This window comes from Artemia franciscana, chromosome 1 (genome assembly GCF_032884065.1).
Source record: "Artemia franciscana chromosome 1, ASM3288406v1, whole genome shotgun sequence".
In the NCBI taxonomy this organism is placed as follows: domain Eukaryota; kingdom Metazoa; phylum Arthropoda; class Branchiopoda; order Anostraca; family Artemiidae; genus Artemia; species Artemia franciscana.
The window spans coordinates 46,362,540-46,379,366 of NC_088863.1; the positions used below are offsets into that span (position 1 = coordinate 46,362,540).

General features: G+C 36.7%; 1 protein-coding gene and 1 long non-coding RNA gene across 5 annotated transcripts in view; one reads left to right on the top strand and one right to left on the bottom strand.

Annotated features, from left to right (window-relative positions):
- The window catches only part of LOC136030606 (uncharacterized), a 311,523-nt gene that overhangs the window by 12,943 nt on the left and 281,753 nt on the right, over nt 1-16,827 (top strand). The gene's annotated exons all lie outside the window — the stretch shown is intronic.
- Nucleotides 1-16,827, bottom strand: part of LOC136030505 (uncharacterized) — a 44,144-nt gene that overhangs the window by 4,048 nt on the left and 23,269 nt on the right. For all 4 annotated transcript variants that reach the window (XR_010618321.1, XR_010618320.1, XM_065709530.1 and 1 more), the window contains one exon: nt 3,743-3,983. Coding sequence is in view for 2 of the 4 variants with exons in the window: in XM_065709530.1 (XP_065565602.1) it covers nt 3,743-3,983 (241 nt within the window). In the remaining 2 variants the exon portion in view is untranslated. The remainder of the gene's footprint in view (nt 1-3,742; nt 3,984-16,827) is intronic.

Sequence of the window (16,827 nt, forward strand, 5' to 3'; positions counted from 1 at the left end):
AAATAAACCAGTTTACTGGGTGCTATTCTGACGTACTTACTGCGAGACAGTGCTTGGCCCTTCTTCAAATTCTCTACAGTTAGGGGTTCTCTGATGTTTCGCCCAGTTTTTAAGGGTTGAGCTCTAAATATGGAAATAGTAAAGACATAGGACCATTCCAGTGGGAATCATTATAAAAATTTCAAATTCAAAAATTCTTTTCTCGTGCTTCTTTTATATTTCACTTATATTCTTTTACATTCTAAAATATGAACATTTTTTTATATTTCGCATGCTCGACAATTAAGGTAGGTAAGTTGAGTTTTTATTGTCAAGTTTTATTTTGTAAATTTAGATTAGGTTTTTTATTGAGGAATTTTGATCGCAATCTTTTTTAATTATTCGTTATGTTTTCTTCTATTTCACCGAGAGCAGCTATTGATAAATATAATTCAGCTATTCATACATTTTAAGATCTAGCTTTCACTCTCTTGGAAACAGGAATTAGAAGTTCTCATTTACAGAAATTATTCGACATCAACCTTGCTCACTTGACAAGTCGTTTATCATAAAACAACCCAAAAAATTATTGTCTCACGATACTACCTGGAGTAGTGTGAGACAGCACTCTAGGTAGCAAAACGAAGCATAACGTTTGATTTAAAAAAGTTGCTAACTATTCTTTCTAAAATCGAAGGAAGAAAAAAAATACTTTTAGCTTTGAAAGAGAAAGAAAAAATCATATTAGTCAACATAATATCAAAGGGCTAGACAGTCTTGGTGCTCCTATTCAGTATAATGAGGGTGCTAAGCATATTCCCCCAGAAAGTCTCTGGCGGAAAATTCCCCCAAACAAAAAATTGAGCAGCCAAAGAGAAAGTATGACAAATAAAAATAATGAAGAAAAATATACAGAAGGAACAGCAGAAAAGAAGAAAAGAATGAAGGTTTTCCTATCTCTGTGTCTTTAAGATGCATGTTTTTCTTTTAAATATTATTATTGTTTAGTTTAATCGTACACTAGGCTTTTGCCTGTGAAGGAATATACTCCAATTAAGAAGTATATTCAAGGACTATTTGCTTTGTTTTTCTTTTTAATTTATTTATTTAATTTCAACAACATGTAGTAAAACTCCAAGTCCGAATCAAGAAAATTTAAGACGAGCAGCATTCCTTATTTGAAATAAGCAAGCAAATTGATTTCTCCAACCTTTATTTTATTCTGCTATGATTAAAAGAATTAAAAGAAATAGAAAACATCAATGAATCTTATAGGAGAAATTAAAAAAAAAAAGGTTTTTTTTTCAACTGACAATGAGGAGCAGCATTAAAACTTAAAACGAACAGAAACTATTCCATATAGGAGAGACACTGCCCCCTCCTCAACAAACTCGCTTGTTACGCAGAAGCTTTTTAGTGCATACAAAAAACTTGTTGCTCAAATGCAACTTCCCTTATAATTTAGCAGTCGTTCTTATTGAGGGCAAAATTTGAAATCTTACCCCTTCTCTCATATTCCTTCCTATATTAATATGAATGTTCGTGGAAATTTAGACAACTTGGGCGTCGAATGCGTTCTTTTAGGCATCTTGCCTAAAAACACCCTCGCCCCGCCTACACAATGACCAACCACCCCTGGTATTTTAATAGCTGATGTATAATTATGCTCCTTTCTTCATTATTTAATTTCCCCTTGACTGGACAATTTCACATTGGGGGGGGATTTTCTAGGGGGAACTTTCAGCGGGAAGGAATTTCCGGGTGGGCGAGAATTTCCCGGGGATAATCCACAGGACACCGTAATGAGAGTGTATTTGTGAGAGCAATACGTTGCGGTTTTGGGAAAAAACACAAGGTTTTTACGACAAACATTTTAATCCAAGATTTACAATATATCAAAGTTTGCACTTCTCAATGTAAACAAAAAATTATTAGCGCCACTAGCGGCCGTACTAAATTTATGTAGCTAATATTTCTCCAGTATTGCCACACAATTTTTTTCTTTAACTATAAAAAAAAAATCATGGAATATATCTAGCAGTACAAGGTACAATTTATGATTTATTATTTAAAATGCATGAAAATTCATTGCCGATTGGTAGCTTCAAATTCAAAGGGTGAGATAAATGGTATACCGCAACTTTCATATTTTCATCATCTTATTTCACAGTGTCAGATTCTGCGCCATCTATTCAACTTTGAACCGCTAGTTAGCATGTCATTTTTCTTTTAATTCATTTGCTTATTCTCTCATCTTGTTGCAAATTACGAGTATCTTCAATTTTAAGAGCCTGCTCTTCCATAATTGCGAGATTGGCCGTAATCCAAAATTCATCTTTAAGGATAGCATTCGGAACCAGGAGAACAACACATGTTAGTGTCCTGCTATCAGAAAGCGAATTAACACATTTAGAAAGGAGAAGAAGAACAAAGATAATCAAGTATGTGCAAAAGATTTGGATTAAAGAAAACAACCACCTAGTTAGGTCGAAAATTATTAAACCCTGGTAATCAAGTAACCACCAACACATGGAATGCCAGAGATAAACTTAATTGTAAAATTACGTCGTATGATCCGATTCAAAAAGTGCTATCCAAGCTATTACAAATGGATAATATTATGCCAAAACCAAGTAGATAAGTTAAAAATGGTAGATTAAGCTACATGCAGCAATGAATAAGAAGAAAATAGTCATTCAATGGCTTCCAACTCACTGGAATAATAGGAAACGAAATTGCAGACATAAATGCAAAGTCTGCAGTTTAAGTTGAACTAAGTGTGAATAAATTGGAAATTCCTCAAGAATATATGAAGCTGAATAGATTTGAAGCAAAGAAAACATTTGATCTTCAATCAGGAGGGGTACATTATAAAGAAGATTCTGGGGAGAAGGTGATGAATGGCCCAAAATCGGGTCATTAGAAACGATTGAACATTTATTAATAACGTGTCTGGAGAGTGAGGAAGAAAAGCGCAAAATAGTCGAATTCTTCAAATCAAAGAACACGCAGTCAATGCTAAATATACTGAAAACAAGAAACAAAATAAAAGAGAAATAAGTAAAATAAAGAGAGAACGCAGTCAATGCTAAATATACTACTTGGTGAATTAGACAGTGAAGAGACAAATTGTATGATTATCCGTCTTGTCATAAAATTCATGAAGAAAAGTGGATGAACTGAGGACATCTGAAAATAGTTCAAAAGAAGAGACTTTAAAAACATTTGAAGAATACGAAGTGAAGATTAATTAACCACTGAAGTCCCCTGGGCTGTACACCGACAAGAGAATCATCCCGATTTTGAATCACTAGATTTTAAATTTATGAACTATAGACATGCTAAGTGATATTGGACTCTATACCACATATTTTTCATGAATCCAGTATTACAGATATCCAGTTTGTTAGTTCAAAATGTCAAAATTAAAAAATTCAGTGAAATTAAAAGTTAAAATTAACAATAAACTATAAAAATATCCAGTATTACAAATTTCCAGTTTGTTGGGTCAAACTTAAAAAATTCAGTGAAATTAAAAGTTAAACTGAACAACAATTTATAAAATGCCATGGTGAAAATTTAGTGTTTTTAACTTTAAAAGATCATTACCGTTCATGTCCTTAAGATAAGATTTCTCGTTGCATTAATTTTATGAAGAGTTAGTTATTAACAGATGAGACAACTTGAGTTGCAGAACCACAGTAAAGACCTGCACTGAAAAAAATTAGGAAGATTAAAATAAAGTAGAAATAAAAAGACTTACGTTGAACAAGGGGATTGCATAGCAGCTTTTACTCGTGTCCGTCGATCACATACATATTCAATGAAATAATAAACAAGTTTTTCCGAAGCGTTAAACGCTCGTTTTCTTGTGGCCTGAGCGGTGGTCAAGGTTCTGGAATCTCGCTTAACTAGTCGAATCCCCGTGAATCTGGAATACTGTTTGATGGCAAAGTACAAACCTTCTAGACTTGAGAATTTATCGCCAATTTTTAGAGGTAAATCTGAAATCAAACAATCCTCACAAAAAGCAAACAATGTCCCGTATAGGAACGAGACATCCTAATAAGAATTTGTTCATTCAATTCACTCAAAAGACTACAACTTCTAACAACTCACTGCAACATTAAGCCACCTGAGGCCAACACAGACGCTCCTCCTCAAGCCCCATTTATTGAAAGCTTTACTCTTTACAAAGTTTTACTCGAAGCTATTTGCTTCAAGTCTTTTCTTATACCTACTTCCTATTGGTGGATATCAGAAGTTTGTTCCACTATCTGGCATCTGCTCACAAAGCAACCAAATTCTCGAGAATAAAAAAATGTACAAAGGTTTGCAACCTATGCAACCATTTTGTGTTTGGTACAAAAAGCTGATCAAAAACTACGGATGCAGAATATATTCTGCTCAAAACGTCTTTAGAACAACCACCTGCAATGTTGGCGACCCCCCCCCCCACAGACGTGTAGGTTTTATCATTGCTTCTAAATCTACAGCATGTCTCCAGAGTTTATTCAAATCTTGGTTTTGTCCTTCCTGATCCTCTGACGCATGACATTTAAGTTGCCCGGGGTTATATGGGTAATCAAAAGAGTCTAGTGTTATCTCTCTGATGAATCTTATTTGATAACATGTAGTCACAAATAATTTGTTTTACTTAGTTTAATTATGTTATCTCCACTTTTCTATTTCTTTTTTATTAATTGAAACATTCTTGCTATGAGAGCTATATTTTTTTCCCGTCATCTGATATTTACATATAATAGTAACCACCTGACAAGCCATTTGCTGTTCTATGGATATTTTCTTGACTTTTGGGTATTTTTTTCTTCATGATGGGTACGCAGTTAAAGATATTCAAGTAAAAAACAGTAGCATTAGACATTTACTTAAATATTATCTAATCAAAACACAATTAATCTTATATAATTCCCCTTTTTTGGGGGGAGGGGGGTATATGTTTTTTATCCAATATCATCTTCTTAAGACATTTAAGTACATTTTATATTAAAGTCATGGAATCTATCAATTCATAAAGCATTAATATGCCCTTACTAAACAATTTTAAGGTAGAATTGATCACATAAAGACGAAACTTTAGCTTCTCGGTGTATTTCTTGAACATAGAGTTGTCTATTCAGTAGTAGTTTAATCACTAATTTCTGTATTCTTTCTGACAGTTTATCTCCCAGTTAAGGCGCGACTCAGGTGGGTAGACAGGAGTGGAAGGACATCCAGCCCGCGTTCCTTCTCCTCGAAATCCCAAGTTTTTCTAATTAATCTTATATTTTTCAAACACTTTCCTTGAAGCTGTGCCATCATGTCGCTCTTGAAACAAATCAAATGAAGTTGTCTTCATATGAACTTGAAGATCTTACTAAATGGGATGTATTTAAAGGAAATTCGTTACTTTTTTGGAACTGCCAAGGATTTCAATCTGCTAGATGTTCTTTGCTGTGGGCAATGGAGTGCCTAAAATCACAACCATTGTTTGTCGGCCTATACGAAACGTTTTTGAGCGATGAGAACCTGAATATAATGGATTTTTCTGTTCCAGGGTATAAGGTTGAATATAGAGGTCGCTCTTTTATGCATAGAGGAGGACTAGCCTCTTTAATAAGAAGTGGTGTGGATTATGAAGTAAGACATGACCCTTCACTCTGGCTTGAAGGTAAATTTGAAACATTGTTTATTGAAATAAGGTCGTAATGGTCAGAAAAGCTACTGTCGAGATTTACCAGAATAGTTTGAAAAAATCTGGCTGAAAATTTGGAACATGTTGATTTTTCGCAAGTTTTCAAAAGGAAATGTGCAGGAGAGGCTTATAATTTGTTTATGGATATATTTCTAGCTGACTTTGATAAATGTTGCCCCTTAAAGAAAGTTAAAAAGAAAAAAATAACCTTCGGAAAGTATGGATGACGACTGGTATCCTTGTGTCTGTAAAAATGAAGAATAGATTGTATAAATATCATTTAAAAGACCCCACGGATGAGGAACTCCTGACTATCAAAGAGCATAGAAATCGGCTTAATAAAGTTAAACGGTATGCTGAAAGAGCTTATTACGAAAAAGAGTTTGAACAGATAAAAGGAAATACGAAGCAGACTTGGCCTAAAATCAATGAGACACTGGGGCATAAAAAGGAAAAGGAGCAGATTAAAATGATGAAATTTAGTGAAAAATTGTTAATGATCCAAAAGAAATTGCGGAAACTTGGTGCAAGTATTTTTCAGAGGAAGGTTCTAAGCTGTGCCATGAAGCAGTTAAAAGATCAAAAAATCCACCAGTCCCCAAACATAAACCTCGTCATGTTATTTCTGAATTCTTTTTTACAAATTGTGATGAAAATGAAACAAATGAAATAATTATGAGAATGAAATCGTAATCTTGTGGAGTAGATGAAGTATCATTAAAAGTTGTTAAAGCAACAACAAAAATCGTTATTCCTATTTTGACTCATCTGATTAATTTATCACTTGAAGAGGGAACTTTTCCAGAAAGACTTAAAATAGCCCGAGTTCTACCCATTCACAAAGGGAAGTCAAAAAATGACCCAAGTGATTACCGACCCATTTCTAGTTTACCTTTTTTTTCGAAGATTTATGAGAAAGTAGTCCATAAAAGAATGTATGATTACCTCCAGGAGCAGTCTTCTTTGTGATACCCAATTTGGCTTTCGCAAAGGACTTTCTACGGACCTTGCGATTCTGAAATTGGTTGACTGGTTGAATGATGCATTTGAAAAAGGCCTTATACTCGAAGCTTTACTTTCAGACATTAAAAAGACATTTGACACTGTTGATCATGATAAATTATTCCAGATTCTTGAATCAATTGATATACGTATTGTGGCTTTAAAATGGTTTCGTTCGTATTTTATTAATAGAGCCCAAGTTGTACAAAATGCAAATGCAACATCAGAGCGCCATATTTTACCGTGCGGAGTGCCACAAGGTTCAATAATGGGACCACTGCTTTGTATCATCTATATTGACCATGTAAAATATTATTTATCTGAAGCTAATATCATAATATTTGCAGATGACACACTTCTTTTTGTTGCGTGTGAAAATCTAGCTTCTTTATTTAAAAAATGGAAATTGCTCTGACTGAATTTGTATTGTGGGCTGATTCACAGTTTTTAATTTTAAATTATGGTAAAACAAATTTATTTTATTTTCTAGAATCGGATCAGTGCAAACAGACCTCAAATTAAAAGTAAAAAATAATATTACAAATAGAGTAAAAACCAGTAGATAACTTGGATTTATTATTGATGAGAATATTTTCCGTTTCCCTATAAAAAAAAATCCTGAAAATGATTTATCATTCTATTTTTCATCCCCATTTGTCTTATGGATGCTCTATATAGGCAAGTAACTTCATCTCATGTTATAAAAGAATCCAGATCATCTAAAATAAGGCCATTGAAATTATATCACCTCTTCAGCACTCAGATAACATTAACCTCCATTTTAAACTTACTAAAATATTTGATGTGTCAAAGACTAGGGATTTTCAGATAGCAAATTTTTGTTTTAAATATTCTAACAACCTCCTTCCATCATCATTTGAAAATCGATTCACTTTAAATTAAGATTTGCGGAATTGCGGAACGCGAAATTCATGTGACATTGTCCAGGAGACACCGTCAATAAAAAGAGCTTCTTTTTTAATTAGATTTTTTGCACCAGCTATATTTAATCCCCTTGGAAATCAGGAATTCAAATAACCTTATTACCTTCAAGCCAGCAGTGAAGGGTCATTACAGAAATACTGTTTAGATTTGAATAGCGTGCGGCCCTCCTCTTTTCTTTATTTTCTCTTCGTCACCCCCCCCCCTTTTTTTATTTTTGATAAATCCAGTCGATTCGTTGTTTCTGTTTGTTGATTGTTTAATTATTCTTTAGTTATGTTTCTGCCCAAGCCAAGCACTTTTTGTGCTTTTCTGGTAGATTATGTACAGTAGTTACGCGTTTTTGATTAAATATATATGATTGAATTGAATTTTCTGGCCTGGGATATCTCGAGCTATTTGTTTTATGGCACTTGACATATACCAAGGCACTATTTGTTTTTATGGCACTTTGACATATACCAACATATAGCGTCTTTGTGACGCTATATGTCACCAAGTGACATGTAGCGATCGCAAATTCTGTCGGTCTGTCTGTCCGTCTGTCCCGGTTTTGCTACTTTAGTCACTTCCAGGTAAGCTAGGACGATGAGATTTGGCAGGCGTATCAGGGATCGGACCAGATTAAATTAGAAATAGTCGTTTTCAATTTGACCATCTGGGGGAGGAGTGGGGGGCCAGGTAATTCGGAAAAAATAGAAAAAAATGAAGTATTTTTAACTTAAGAACGTGTGATGGGAATGAAATTTGACGTTTGGAAGGATATTGTGTCTCAGAGCTCTTATTTTAAATCCCAAACAGATCCGATGACATTGGGAAGAGTTGGAGGGGGGACCTAAAATCTTGGAAAATGCTCAGAGTGGACGGATTGGGATGAAACTTGGTGGGAAAAATAATCAGAAGTTCTAGACACGTTACTGACATAATTCGAAAGGATCTGCTATGTTTGGGGGAGTTGGGGGGGGGGGGAGGGTTAATTCTGAAAAATTATAAAAAATGAGGTATTTTTAACTTACAAGGAGTGATCAGTTCTTAATGAAATTTGTTATTTGGAAGGACATCATGTCTCGGAGCTCTTGTTTTAAATCCTGACCGGATCCAGTGGAGGGGAAGTTGGGGGGGTGGAACCTAAAATCTTGGAAAACGCTTAGAGTGGAGGGATCGGGATGAAACTTGTTGGGAAAAATAAGCACAAGTCCTAGATACGGGATTGACATAACTGAAACTGATCTGCTCTCTTTGGGAGAGTTGGGGAAGGGGGAGGTTTAATTCTATAAAATTAGAAAAAATTAGGTATTTTTAACTCACGAAAGAGTGATCGTATCTTAATGAACTTTCATATTTAGAAGGAATCGGAAACTCAGATCTCTTATTTTAAATCCCGACCGTATCCAGTGTCATTAGGGGGGGGGACTGGAAATCTTGGAAAACATTTAAAGTTGAGAGATCAGGATGAAACTTAGTGGAAAGAATAAGCACAAGTCCAAGATAGGTGGCTAACATAACCGGACTGGATCTACTCTCTTCGGTGGAGTTGGGGGAGGGGAGTAATTTGGAAAAATTAGAAAAACTGAGGTATTTGTAACTTACGAACGGGTGATCAGATCTTAATGAAATTTGATATCTAGAAGGATCTTGCGCTTTAGAACTCTCATTTTAAATCCTGACCAGATCCGGTGACGTTGAAGGGAGTTGGAGAGGGAAACCGGAATTCTTGGAAACGTGAAAATCGAGGTATCTTATGAATGGGTAATCGGATCATAATAAAACTTGATATATTGAAGAATCTTATGTCTCAGACGCTTCATTTTCAATTCGAATCGGATCCGGGGACATAGAGGGCTGGAGCGGAGAGACAGAAATCTTGGAAACCGGAAATCTTGGTAAACGCTTAAGAGTGGAGATATCGGGATGAAACTTGATGGGAAGAATAAGCACAAGCTATAGACACGAGATTGACATAATTGGTAAGGATCCGTTCGCTTCGGGGGAGCCGGGGTTGTTAATTTAGAAAAATTGAGGTATTTTTAACTTAAGAACGGGTGACCGGATCTTAATGAAATTCGATATTTAGAAGGAACTCATGTCTCAGAGCTCTTATTTCAAATCCCAACCAGATCTATTGACACTGGGAGGAGTTGGAGGGGAAAACCAGAAATCTTGGAAAACGCTTATAAATGTCGTAAATACGTGATTGACGTAACCGGAATGGATCCACTCTCCTTGGGGGAGGTAGGTGGTGGGGTTCAGCGCTTTGGCAAGTTTGGTGCTTCTGGACGTGCTGGGACGATGAAAATTGGTAAGCGTGTCAGGGAGCTGTACAAATTGACTTGATAAAGTCATTTTCCCCGATTCGACCATCTGGGGGGCTGAAGGGAGATGAAAAATTAGAAAAATTGAAGTATGTTTAACTTACGAGTGGGAGATCGGATCTCAATGAATTTTGATATTTAGTAGGACCTCGTGACTCAGAGCTCTTATTTTAAATCCCGACCGGCATTAAGCCTCTGATTTCCCTTTTAAAGCAATCTATTGATTCTTAGAATTTTGCTAGAGCTCATACCACATGAGCTCTTGGCTCTTCCGACCTCGTCACAAGCGCCATACGAGCTCTTAGCTCTTGTTGTTTCTCATATCATAAAGAAGAGGAAAAAACCACCATCATAACCAAAATTACGGAAAAGAAACAAATGAATGTGTACATTGATATTCACATCCAAAAGTCTTAACAATTTTGGATTTATTAAAGTTAAAAAAGAGAAAATATTTAAAATGTATCTTGTTTTCAGTAAAGTACAAATTTATGTCAGGTCTTAAGAAGGCATAGAGGGTGTCGGCTTTATTTCTCTTACTTTCTGCTCATTTTGAGTTTTGACTTGTTTATTTATTGTAATATCTGTTTGTTTTGGGTTTCATCCGTTTATTAATGGTGATTTAACGTAGTTATACGCTTGAGAAATTATTGGGCTTTATTAATCCTCATCTTCGGTTTATTGTAGCTCATGACATTTCTTTGGAAAATTCTTTTGTGGAAAACGTTTCTTAAAATTTATTTACGTTCGTTTTTTAATGACATAGTCATTAAAAAACCATGTTATATCCTTGAGTATACACAAATGTTAAGCAGCTCGTAAGTAGTAGTGAGTAGTATTAAGTAGTAGTGAGTAGTACTAAGTAGCAAATAGTAAGTATTAGTAAGTAGTAAGCAGTAAGTATTAAGTAGTAAGCACTAGGAGTAGTGGTAGCAGTTATAATAGAGGTAGTACGAATATAGTGCGTTCTGGCCAGTTCAACACCCCCTTAACATGCCCTTAATACTCCAAGGCGTTCTTAAGATATTGCTGGTATGCCCTTTTGACAACCGGTATTCACGTAGGGTTTTTCATTTCAATTCAACTTCTTGATCAACATTTCGTGAAATTTCCACATTAATACCCTTAGCCTTAGTAGTAGTCGTAATGGAAGTATTAGTAATAGTAGCAGTAGTGGTTCAGAGTTCAAGGTGTGAGGACCTCTTTTTGGATTGAACCTATCACTAATATTTGGTAAAGGATTATCGTCACTACCTGACCTAGAGCCAATATTTTCATAATAATTAATTCAGTGTCCAAAGAATTATAAATAAGCGGATTATTTTCAGACTTGAGTGAAAATTCTCTTGGGAACTCTGGATTCTCTTATTGATATTTTCATGGCCTGTATATGATATAGGTCAAGATTAAACAGTTGCGAAAATAATTATAATTTCCGATATTATAGACAATTGCGTTACGATAAAGGTGAGAGGAGAAAAGTAAGCAGAAGAGTGGGGGAGAGCTGTTTGCAAGAGCCGTGGTACCCACCGGGCTTTTCCCTTAAATTGCGGGGACAAGGTAGGCAGCCTCCAACGATTCCCTTACTTCTCTCGCAAGTAAACCTTCAATCAAGAGAAAATGGGAACTGGTAATTGGTGCGAAGATGAACTTTTCTACAATCCTATCCTGTGCTTTGTACAGAAAAATCTTGCTAAACGAGTTTCGCCCGATACAATAAAAGAGTACATGGCCGATTTCTTCGAGTGTTCTTCTCTTTGTGAGACCCGTAAATTGCTTCTTTTAAAGCTTTTTCCGAACAAAGTCCCATCGAAGCGCGTAGGAGCCAATGCTGCATTAAACTGTGCTTCGGACATTATTTCTTCGCTTGAAAGCTTCCGGACTTTATCAAATGTCCCAGCGAAGTGCCAATGATCCCTGTTGATGCCTTCAGTACCCTCAGTGTCAAGGTGAACTCTTGTGTTGAACAGCTGCGTGATATTGTGTCCAAGGTTACTGAGGGCCAGTCTAAGTTTGTAGCCCCTACTCAAAATACGAAAAAAACATCCTACGCTGTCGTTGTAAGAAACCCACCACCGAAGCTCAGCGACCCTATCCTTCGCATGAAGAAGCTCGAAACGTTGGATGGTCACGACGGGATCGTGAATCTGAAATCTAAGCCACACAGCAGAAGCTGGGTTGTGATGGTACGTGATAAGCGCTCAGCCGACACGCTGGCTGCAGCTGTTACTAGCTCCATTCCAAACGTTGAAACCAAAGTAATTGATAAAAAGCCTTTAGCTGTTGTCCGTGAAATACCCCATAACTATTCAAGAGCTGATTTAGAGGCCTCAGTAGAGGGACTTATTAGTGCTAATGAAATTGGCAATTCTCGCACTTTTCGCCTCGAGTTTATCGACAAAACCGCTCTGAACGCGGTACTGGAGTCGGGATTCCGTATTGGGTACGAAATTTTTCGTTGTCAAAGTACTGATCACCTGATTGGAGCTTGTCCCCGCTCACCAGCACATCCCAAGTGTTCCAGATGTTCTGGCCCTCATGTGAATTCCTCGCCAAAATGTGCAAATTGCACTATGGAACACGTAAGTTTTAGTCTGAAATGCAAAGTTCTCCGATCGGCTCTCAACAACGCTGAAAAATGAATGCTCAAACTCCGTTTAGCTTTGTATCCCTTAATATTAATGGTACAAAAGACAAGGATCTACTGATTAATGAGCTGCTTGAAAATTATATTGTGTTTTTACAGGAGCACCTTCTCTCTAAAGTGAATGTTGATAGCCTAAAGCGTTTTCGGACCCATTATACCTTCTTGAGAGCCGCCCAGAAAACCCGTGGTAGACCCTCAGGGGTCTAGCCAGCTATTTCAGACATAAGACTCAGCCGATATTATTGCAAAGTGACACTAACATCTTAGCGATAAAATGTGGTGATACCGCATTTATAAACATTTAATTCCCCTGTAGTAAAAAGACTGTGCAGTCATTGTCTAGTTTTCACAAGCATGTAATCACCTACGAACACTACTTAGCGACTTTCAAAACAAAATACCAAATGGGTTCTCGCCCGCGACAGGAACATTGACTTATTATCTAATTCTGACCGATCTGAAATCTTTCTCGATTCACTACCCGGAGTATTCCATCTTGCTGATAAGGATCTTCTATTTATTTATATTCACAATCGTGGTGGTCTTACTTCCAACCTTGATCATGTAATTGTGTCAGATTCAACCTTACTTTCATCAATAGTTCAAGTGGACGATTCTAAAATCGACGACGATCATTTACCAATGACGTGCCAACTATCTTGCTCCATGGCAAGCTCTGTGCAACGTAACTCTCCCAAGTGGTTCTCAAAGTTGAATTGGGAAAATACCAATGTTCCACTATATATACTGACATTGTCCCAGTTATTATCATCTACTAAAGTGCCTTTCCACTTATTGCAAACATCTGTATGTACAACTTCAACTCGGATAGATATCAACTCGTATTATCAGCAAAATAGTGTTCTGTCTAAAGTCTTCCGCTAAAAAAGCTGTCCCCTCCGAGTGCGTGCGAACGAGTACTCGCAATCCCTTTTGGAAAGTTGATCCTAAAGTGAAGATGGCTAAACAAAAAGCTAAGTTCTGGCTCCATATGTGGATGACCTGTGACCGTCCTTCTTCTGGTTCAGTACATCAAATAAAACAAAAAACCAAACGAAAGTACAAATATAACCTGCGTAGAGCGAGACTGAATGCCTGGGATGGTCCCTGTTACATGAAATCCTGGGATCGTGTTATAAACAGTGTAAAGTGTTCACCTCCGATTAATTCGTCTCTTCGGCTATGTGACTTCGTTTCTCATTATAAAAGTATATTGCTTTCATTTAATTTTAATCTCCAGAATCATTTTACTAAACTTGTCAACTCAATCCTCCCAATTCGTATCGACCAATCTCAAGTGTTATCGGTGGAATCTGGTGTTATACTCCGAGCTCTTAAGCAAGTGAATAAGTCTGAGTCTCTCGATAGTGATTGTCTTTGCTTCAAGTTTTTTGCTTATGACTGTCCTGAACTGCTGAAGCATTTGCAGTTATTGTTTCAGATGTGTTTGGCACAGTCCGTTGTGCCAGATAGTTTTTTGTTTGGTTGTATATCTCCCATAGTGAAGAGGGGTAAGGATCCCAGTGCTTGCTCTAATTACCGTCCTATCACTGTGTCTTGTTTTGTTAGTAAACTATTTGAATATGTACTGCTACCGGCCATTAACTCCAAGTGCAATTTTACGCCCTTCCAGCTTGGTTTTAGAAAAAGGTATGGGCTGCGTTCAAGCTCACCATATTGTGGGTCGGCTAATGAAACAAGCTGTTGCTCAAAATAGTCCCCTGTATTGTTTGATTGTTGACATATCTAGTGCTTTTGACAATGTAATTCAATCAAATGATTTGTTTTCTCTAGCAGCCTTAGGTGTTAACCTTTCTATTGTTTCCGTACTTAAGTATTGATATGCTAATTCATCAGTTAGGGTGAAGTGGAATGGTACTGTAGGGGAGTATATTCCTTTTTAAAAAGGCGTTAGGCAAGATGCCGTGTTATCCCCGAGCATATTTAAATGTGTTTTAGCTTCGTGTCTCCAATGTCTTCAACCGTCAATTTTTTACAATGATAATTTAGGCATTAGTCACGTTGCGTATGCTGATGATGTCCTGCTTCTTAGCCGGACAAAACATAATCTAATTACCAACTTTTACCGGCTTTCAGCCGCACTATCCACAGTAGGCCTTTCAATTCATGCCTCCAAATGTGAGTTTTTGTGTTTTGGGAGTTCTACACCAGCATCACTTGGGTTATTCAACTATACCATGTTCAGCAAGTATCAAATAGTTGGGTCTCCCTTTTTCCACGTCACTTTCGTCTACTTGCTCTTATGTCCAGCAAAAGAATGCGGGTTGGTTACGCAAAAATTTCACCAAATCGTGGTCGGTATAACCGAAAAGAACTATGCCGTTTTTATTCTAGTTTTTGTGCCCCTGCTGTTTTTTATCTTTCTGATTTTGCTTTCCTCCTTCGCAAGAAGGATACAAAAAAAATACGCTCAGAATATTTTAAGTACTGCAAGTATTTGCTGCGTCTGCCTCGGTGGTATCGGAGTCATACAGTCGTTTCTAAATTTGGCATCGTTGATGCACCCTCGCGACTGAAACACTTATCTAAAGATAAATCTCTTAAAACTCGGCAACTGATTGGTGTTTTTGACCCTCTTTGGCCCTTTTTTGAATTGAGGTAATTTACTTATGTTGTATGCTGTTATGTTATTTATGTTGTTATGTTTTTTTTCTTGGTTTTTCTTTTTGTGTGTGTTTACTCCACAGTTTAATGTATTTTGTGGGTTATAAATAAATTATTATTAGTAGTAGTACTAACACTGCTACCATAAATATGCAGCAGACACACGGTATCTTTTTGACTGATTAAAATGAAGAAAGAGCAGTGTCTCTGCTGTATAGATTTCTCGATTTTATTTTATTTTCGTACTATTTAAAGTGACGAGCAGTTGACATACTGAATATTATTAATATGTGAGTTTTTCTTGTTTTTCGACAGTACTTTTTGTTTTTATGGCACTTGGTATTAACCAAGTGCCGGTTAATATGGAAAAAAAAGTAGAAAACTGAAGTATTTTTAACTCACGAACGGATAATGGGATCTTAATGAAATTTGACATTTGGAGGATATCGTGTCTCAGAGCTCTTATTTTAAATCCCGACCATATCGGATGACATTAGGGGGAGTTGGAGGGAGGAACCTAAAATCTTGGAAAACGCTTAGAGCGGAGGGATCGGGATGAAACTTGGTGGGGAAAATAATCACAAGTCCTAGATACGTAATTGACATATCCGGAACAGATCTGCTCTGTTTGGGGGAGTTGGGGAGGTTTAATTCTGAAAAATTATAAAAAATGAGGTATTTTTAACTTACGAAGGAGTTATCGGATCTTAATGAAATTTGAAGTTTGGAAGGATATCGTGTCTCAGAGCTCTTATTTTAAATCCCAACTGGATCGGGTGACATTGGGTGGAATTGATAGGGGGAGAACCTAAAATCTTGTAAAACACTTAGAGTGGAGGGATCTGGATGAAACTTGGTGGGAAAAAAAGCATAAGTCCTAGATACGTGATTGACATAACCAGAACGGATCCACTCTCTTTGTGGGAGTTGGGAGTGGAGGGTTAAATCTGAAAAATTAGAAAAAGTTAGGTATTTTTAACTTACGAAGGAGTGATCGGATCTTAATGAAATTCGGTGTTTGGAACGTAGCTAAGGTTTTAAATCCCGACCGGATTCGGTGACACTGGGTTGAGTTGGGTGGGAGAATCTAAAATATTTGAAAACGCTTAGAGTGGAGGGATCGGGATGAAACTTGGTGGTAAAAATAATCATAAGTCCTAGATACGGGACTGACATAACTGGAACGGATCCACTCTCTACGGGGGAGTTGGGGGGGGGGGAAGGGTTAATTTTGAAAGATTAAAAAAAGAGGTATTTTTAACTTACGAAGGAGTGATCGGATTTTATTGAAATTTGATATTTGGAAGGATATCACGTTTCAGAGCTCCTATTTTAAATCCCGACCGGATCCGCTGAAGAGGAAGTTGGGGGGCGGCGGAACCAAAAATCTTGGAAAACACTTAGAGCGGAGGGATCGGGATGAAACTTGGTGGGGAAAATAATCACAAGTCCTAGATACGTGATTGACATATCCACAACAGATCTGCTCTGTTTGGGGGAGTTGGGGAGGTTTAATTCTGAAAAATTATAAAAAATGAGGTATTTTTAACTTACGAAGGAGTTATCGGATCTTATTGACATTTGAAGTTTGGAAGGATATCGTGTCTCAGAGCTCTTATTTTAAA